Source organism: Halyomorpha halys, unplaced genomic scaffold (assembly GCF_000696795.3).
Source record: "Halyomorpha halys isolate HHAL.00 unplaced genomic scaffold, Hhal_1.1 Scaffold26.1, whole genome shotgun sequence".
NCBI classification, from domain to species: domain Eukaryota; kingdom Metazoa; phylum Arthropoda; class Insecta; order Hemiptera; family Pentatomidae; genus Halyomorpha; species Halyomorpha halys.
The window spans coordinates 539,274-547,126 of record NW_027115055.1 but is presented as its reverse complement, the minus strand read 5'-3'; the positions used below and the strand labels follow the sequence as shown (position 1 = coordinate 547,126).

The following is a 7,853-nucleotide window of genomic DNA, read 5'->3' as shown; positions in this document are numbered from 1 at the left end:
CGCTCTCACAATCAAAGCCTATATTTCGCATTAAGTCTCCAATGAATTGATTTGCCTATCATCCTCGTAAGTGTTGCATAGTATAGAAAACGAAGAAATTAATAAAAAAAATAAATAATTTAAATTTGAGAGAATAATTTTAATCAAATAATTATTAATTAGTGTTTTTTAATAAAACATAAGTTACAAAAATTAAAAGTTGCAACTGAGGTAATGTTCTGTGGATCTGTACGGGAAAAAAAGGACTTTTAATTGATTTAATAGCTATGAATTACTACAAAACCCCCTACTTATATAATACAAAAACAGTAAATCCATTAGTTAATACATTTAGTTTTTTCTGGTCATATATCATGTAAATTATATATGACCAGATTATACCAATGTTATATGTTAATTATACTAATGTTTATACTGGTATCATTATTTTTTTTTATTGGTTATTTGCATTTTTGTTTTTTTTTTTCCATTATTTATTTTTTTTTGGAAATAATTAGAAATTAAACCTATATCTAGGTTATACAAATAATTCTAATACTTCTTCCTCGATCTAATTACATTCTCTCTACTGTTTTACGATTTCCTGAATTTTAGTATAGTCTTTAAACTTCGGTACTTTGAATTAGATGCAAGTCACTTTTTATTATTAAGTGAAAATGACAAATGAGGTATATAATTATGCATAACGAGGGAAAGGAATATAGGGGAAAGGTAAAAATAGTTAATTTCTTATTCACCTTTCGCCCATTTTCCCAGTACATTTCCCTGAATGTAGTTATTTAGAGTTGGAGATTTTGTTCTGTAATTATATTTTATGCTAATTATAACCTGTACGTATAATGAAGTATACTATGTTTTAGTAACACCAATTTATTTTTTTTTTTTTTTTTTTTGTTACAGGACAAGATGTGTTTATTAAGGAGGCTCATAATTGGTGAGTAAAAATCATTTAACTTTTTTAAAATTTTATTATTAAATATAAAGGAATGAAATGATCAACCATGAAGTGATTAATCATAGCTAGTTAAATTATGAAAAACATGTTAAGAAAAACAACTGTTAGCTAACTTCTTTTTGAGGCCTGTTTCAAAACATATTGTGTCCCCTCTGTCTAATTTTTTTTTTTAATTTATAATAAATATACATTATAATATAAATACGTTCAAAATTCTTAATAAAAATACACGATTTATGTTTTTTTTTATTTTATGTTTTTATTTTTAACATATATTTTTTTAAAAATTGCATTTAATTGAAAGGTATGTTTATTTATAACGTAAAGTGGCGCTAAGTATGATTAATCCTTTGGCAGCCAAGTTTTATTATGGCCTTCTAACGTTAGTTATGAATTCTAAAATTAGACATTAATAATTTTATTTGAAATTATCATTTAGGGTCCGATTGCACTATCACAGTTTGAATACGATTAGTGAAATCTCGGCTAAAATCAATAATTATCCGTTGTAACAAAAAAGTTAACCTTCAAATATGGTGGTAAGCTTAACCGGTAAATGATAGCCGATTAAACTGAGATTTAGAGAAAATCTACGTTTAAGTAGGTAAACATATAAGGACCCTTCCATAGTTCCAGTTGGACCTGTTGTCTAGCGAAGGTGTATTGAATTATTTCGTTTCTTTTCAAACTTCAAAGAATTAGTTTTTCAGGCAATAGTGAAAAAAATAGTATTCCGTACTCGACCAGATATTTTTTAGAGTGGTCGTATGAATATTTTTTCAGCGATTTTGATTGTCAAAAGTGGCAGTTGACTCCCGCCCTAAGAACTCAATTAAATCATTTTCAGTTTGATTAAATTTTTCTTCAGCCAATCATGGCCCACCTCCTGTTTTCATCAGCTATTACTTGTTGGCAGCATTTTTTTTTTGGTAGAATTCCTCATATTTTCGTACTTATTTCTTAAATTATAAGACGTCCTTAATTGCACATGTTTGTTTATGTTGAACTCTTTTCTATTCCCTCTCAACAATCTATTTTTTTCTTTTTTTTTATGTAACGGTCATTTTTTTTTTTTCAATGATAATGCTATATTTTTCTACCAATCCTAAGAGAATTTCCTCCTATCTAGGCAAGAAATTCAGGCTTCTCTTGTTCATGCTTAAACAACAAATTCAATTTTCTTGCACCGATGAGAAAACAATTGATGAAATCAAGACACTTTTCCAAGTTTTCTATTTAAACTTAATTTATTTGAGTAAACATAAAATACAGCCTTTTGATTCATTATTGTTGGCAGTTTTTTAATAATAATGATTTGTTCCAGATTTCATGATTTATTCTTAAATATTATGATTTACTGATTTAAAATTGCTATAGTTTTATGGTAACTATAATATGATAAATGTCACTTACCTTAGTTGTACGTAAGCAAAGAAAAAAAACAGAAAACTTTGATAAAAAAGTAATAATTATAAAGTTCAACCAATATTTGATTTACATTTTTTAGAACACTGGCGCGATCTACCTACCGACAGTTATATCAGTTTCAGGTAATCTTGGTAACCTGGATGACAACAATAGGGGTATTCACGATGCTGTGTTAAACGTAAAACGTTTTGCCGTGTTAAATGTTATAAGTATAGGATTGTGAGCAACCCTATTTAAAGTCATGTTAAATGTCACATGCATAAGTGATCCTAGCGGATTTTCTAAGCTAACTTACTTTATAACCATTCTTTCCAAAACTTCATGTTATTGTTTACTTCTAAATTTTGATTAAAGTAATTTATTAAAACATGCCTAAATTTAGTGAAAAGTGGAAGGTATGTGAATGTTTGGTAACTGATTGTCTTGCTGTTCTTCTAACTTCTGAGGATCTGTCATTACATTATTATTATTATTGTGATCCATTGCTTTATTAGAAATATTCAAACGATATTAATATACAATCAAAACACAAACTACGAGCAAGTAACTTGACACAACTAACAAAACGGTGACGAACTCAGCTGGTCTGTTGCGTGATGTCATTCTCCTTCATTAACAGACTCTCAACCATGTTATATCTTATATTGTTTTAGCATGGTAAAAGAAGAAGATTTTTCTCTATTTAACATCGCTTTAACGTGTTACTCTAAAAATCATGAATGCCCCTAATGTAGACTAGAAACAGGTCACTAAGTTATCGGAGTGTTTACTAAACTCTTAAACAAATCTTAGTTTTACCGGAGATTGCTGCAACCTGCCCTTCTTGCTATAATGCTGTGTAAACAATGAAAAACAACAATAAAACAACCAAAATAGAATAAAAAGATATATCGAAACGCATATACATATATTGGATATATTTTAATATTCAATAATTCATCAAATTAAAAACCTTTTTTTTCCCTGATTTTTGTTTAGTTTTCGGAATAAAATATCATGATAATTTATCATTTGACTGAATAAAAAAAAAAAATTATGAAAGAAAATGATTTTTTTCCAACCAAGCACAAACACTTTTGACCTCAAAAAACATTTAATTCATTTACAATGACTACTTTTGTTCCGCTAAGCTGAATAGACAGTCCACTGTTCGGGGTTTTCACTGGATAACTATTTGTACGACTTCGTAAGAGTTTTTCACGAACTCATCAGAAGTAAAGAAATGCATTGTGGTAAAAGAAGGCGGTTACATTGCTTGCGCCATTTTCATTCGAGTTCTCACGAACTCGGAGGTCTATTTCTATTAACCGAAATTATTTTGTTCTTCTTCATTGTTCGTCCGAAATATGTGCAATCTGTTTCTAACATATACTGTTAACAATGGATTGCGATAATCATAACTTTAGTTGACGAAATAAAATCACTCTGAGATTAAATAAACAAATAATATCGCAAAATAGAATTTAACAAACTGTGGAAATCACGATCAATATTTGCGGTGGAGAAATGATGTTATGAGAGCAAACGTGGTTTTACCCTCAAATGTAGTCGCTCAAATATTGGTTTTTTTCTCTTTACGCAGTGCACCATATCGATGTTGGTTGCATTTTTAGGCCTAGTTTCACCTTTATTTCAAATACTCAGGTAGATGAAAAGAAAATGTGGTCTAAATTATATTGTGGGTTAGGCCACTTTTCTTCTCACAACCTCAAATATACTATGGAAAGTTTCAATGCTTTTTTTTTTAAGTTCCGTCTCAACATATTTCAAAATAATAATTATTAAAAATAATTAATAATTAAAAAATCAAAAATATAATTAAATGCAGATGGTAAAAATATCGGTTTATTCAAAGCTCATTCGATCATTTTCACTAAGCTCTTATGATCTCCCGAACTCCGAGACATTCTTTGCTACAAATACTTACGAAGATATTTTATGGCAGGAACATCTGCGAATATTTAAATTCAGTATGTTGATTCCACTTCCAACGAGAAAAATCGTGAACCAAACCTCTACTGGTTTCCCAATCAATATAATAACTCTATTTCTACCAACTCAAACGTAATGTTTTTCACAAATTCTTGTCCAGTGTAATCGCATATTTTCGCAGTGAAGACATAAATAATATTAATAAAATTACCCAAAGACGAAAAAGTCGAACTTTTTTTAAAAGTTATATATTATATCTGGTAATCGATTAATAGTCTCATATGTGATTGCTAGAAAATTCCATCAAATTACGATAGCAGGTTTGAGCCAAATTTAATAAAAACACAAACTTGAGTTTTGAATTTACATAATAACAATTAAAATATCTTCTTATTTTAATTGTTTCTAGAAGATACACTTACTTGATAAGGATGCTGTTCCTTTTGGCAGCTACTGAGGTTTGTTTGAACTTAGAAAAAATATGATTCAGTTAAAATAACACTATATTATTCAGCAACACATGACATTCGGTAAAGTTCTGGATATTTACAAAAAAAAGTGCCCAGTTGCGCCCAAAAACTGACAAGGGTGTTCACTATAAGTTTTTAATAAGGTGAATGCGAAACAATTACAATCCACCTCGTTCTAAGCATCGTTCAGTACGAATTCCAACAAAAAAATACAAACAAAAACAATTTTATTTGTATTATTGTTCATGACTTGAAAGCCACGCATTATTCGAATTTATTATATAAAATTGAACAAGAGTAAATTACCTAAATTATTCTTTTTTTATTTTAATTCCTTGGAAGTTTATTACATTAATTTTTTTAAATCCTGAGGTGAAAAAATGTAACTAATGTGAAAAAAAATATTAATTACAAAAATGCAGGAAATTTACTTTTTTTTAAATTATAAATTATTGTGATTTTAAAAAAAGACGGTTTAGTGTGATAGGAGAAAAGCCGAAAAAAAGTATATATTTTTTTTTATTTTTTATATTTTCAGAAAAATAATTGATGTGGCGAACCTCAAATTCGTGGACAAAAGACATGGAAATGCAGAATAACAAAACTTTTCAGTTACAATCCTAGAATACCTAGGCTTTTTGATTTTCCTGGTATTTTATAATTATTGCGGGAACAGAATAATGTTACGGACGTAAACAATTTTTTTTATTCTTATTCGGTTCGAATAATATCCGCGCGACAAGAAGATATTCATCGATTAGATTTCTTTTTTAGACCTTTTTTTTATATCCTTAATTCACAACCTTCCTGTGATATTTGAAAAAAGTTTTAAATATAAATAATCAAAAACAACAAATCAGTTGTGATCCTACAACCGTTCCAAAAGTTTATTTTATTTTTACGAACAATGTTGTTCGGATGACATGAAGAATAAAGAAATATGAAAAACAGGTATAAATTCTTGTAAAGGAAAAAAATAAAGTTTACACGAATAAGTGTTTTTTTTTTCAGCCTACCATTTTCTACAATCTAAAATTCTGGCATGGGGGTACTTACTGAATTTGCATAATAGTAGGAATGGCGAGAAGCTTTTAGCTAGCATGTATTAAGTTTTTTTTTCACTTTTCACTAACAAACGGTTTCTGGAAGAGAAACCAAAAATATAAAAAGAATAATTTTACCAAATCAGGAATAGGAAGTGCGGTACTAAGTTAGCACATAATTTACATAGAAATGAATCAGAACCATAGACAGCCTAAACGGATACTCCGATGACTATGTTAAGAGAAAGTCAACAATGGAAAGTATCGTTAGAACATATTTTACTTAATTTGTTGATTGCTGGAGACCAGATTTGGATAATATGTTAAGTCGAAAGAATAATGAGGTATGACCAAATTTAGTAATGCCAAATGAATAATGGATAACAAATTAAGGAGTTCCTAACGAATAATGGGCCGAAAGTCGTGACTAACTTTAATATGCTAATAATAAATAATGATTAAATGAGAAAGTATCAATGTATACAGTTCTTATAATACAAACAAATAATCAAATAAAAAATTAAAGGGAGATGATTTAGTTGAACGTAAATTTACTGTAAATAGTTGGTTGGGATGTGCGGTCACAGAAAAAAATTCTGAAAAGTAGAAGTTATTTTTATTGTGTGCTATACAATTAAACATTTGTAGTCGATCGATTAAATTCCTCCTTTAATTTTAAAGATGCGAATAAACAACTCCAATGCATTAAGAAATCTAGTAAAGAACTTGGTTTCAAAATAAATACGCAAAAGACTAAATATATAGTAGGATCTTTTTGGGTTATAATTTTGTTATTCTCAAAAACGTTTCTTTCTAGCAACGACTTCTACAGTGACGGTTAAGTCTATGCTTCTTAAGAGATTTATTTTTCATAATTTATTCAATACAAACTCTTATTTATTTGTTTTATTTTATTTATTATATTTTTTATACATCATAAAGTATATCTTTTTTATCATTATTATTTTATTAAATATTTAATTGTTATGAATTATTTTATAAACACTTAAATCAATATCGATTAACTTTAATTGTTATTTTATTAATTATTTTTTCATGGTAAAAAATACCTGAATTAGATATTTTTTACATGGGAAATAGTTCATGACTCTAGTCGAACCAATTAGAATAGCCAAACTATATTTTATTTTAACCTATAAACTTAAATGTTTTTTAAAAATCATTATAGAAGCCTGTTTAAAGGGGTTTTTAAATCTTTATAGAAGCCTGTTTAAACCGATGTACAGTTACAATTTATAAAACCAAAATATAGATCACGGTTAACTAAAGGAAGATTGATTTCAATATTGCATAATAAATCTATAAATTCAAAAACAATGATCCTATTAATGTTTAAAAGACAAAATTTCAAAATAAATCCATGAGTTTTTCAAGATCCAAGAATTTTCTAAATTTTCTCTTATCCAATATTTATAATTTTAAATCATACTTGATAAATTTAAGGACTTGTTCGAGTGTCTTCTAGCAAAAAAATATATTAATAGGTTTGTCTCCTTTTTTTTTTCTAAAATTATTAATTTAATTTTTTTTCGAATCAGATTCTCCAAGCACCAGTTAAAACCGAGCACTTGTTTAACAAAAAGTTAAAAGCTTGTTGTCAATTTCATAAAAAACATGAATGTAATAGTTCAATATGTCTAATACATAAATACTTCCATCAATGACCTATGGAGCATTTCACTTTTCGAAAAACCTTTAAGTACTATACTCAACACAAAACTTGAATTTCTGTGATATACTCATGAAGTGAGAGGCAAAAAAAAAAACTGGGGATGTTCGGTCACAGGGTCGTGTGAAAGGTCCCACGGTTCTATGAGAACTGGGAAGTTGTGCAACCCATAAACCGTAATGAAATTACCAACGCTATGGGTAACTTAGGTTTCGCTTTAATTAATTAGTCAACTAATTACGCTTATCCAAGAGGCTCGAATAAGTTCTGTATCGTTAGCGTCCTTCTTACAATGCGTAATTTCAATACGAGTCTACTTTTCCACCCAATCGGAT

General features: G+C 28.3%; 1 protein-coding gene across 2 annotated transcripts in view; it reads left to right on the top strand.

Moving 5' to 3' along the window:
• LOC106683293 (putative uncharacterized protein DDB_G0285119) overlaps nt 1-7,853 on the top strand; it is a 114,144-nt gene that overhangs the window by 99,641 nt on the left and 6,650 nt on the right. For both annotated transcript variants that reach the window (XM_014424676.3, XM_014424668.3), the window contains exon 2: nt 901-934. In XM_014424676.3, coding sequence (XP_014280162.1) covers nt 907-934 — 28 coding nt within the window. In that variant the 5' untranslated portion in view covers nt 901-906. The remainder of the gene's footprint in view (nt 1-900; nt 935-7,853) is intronic.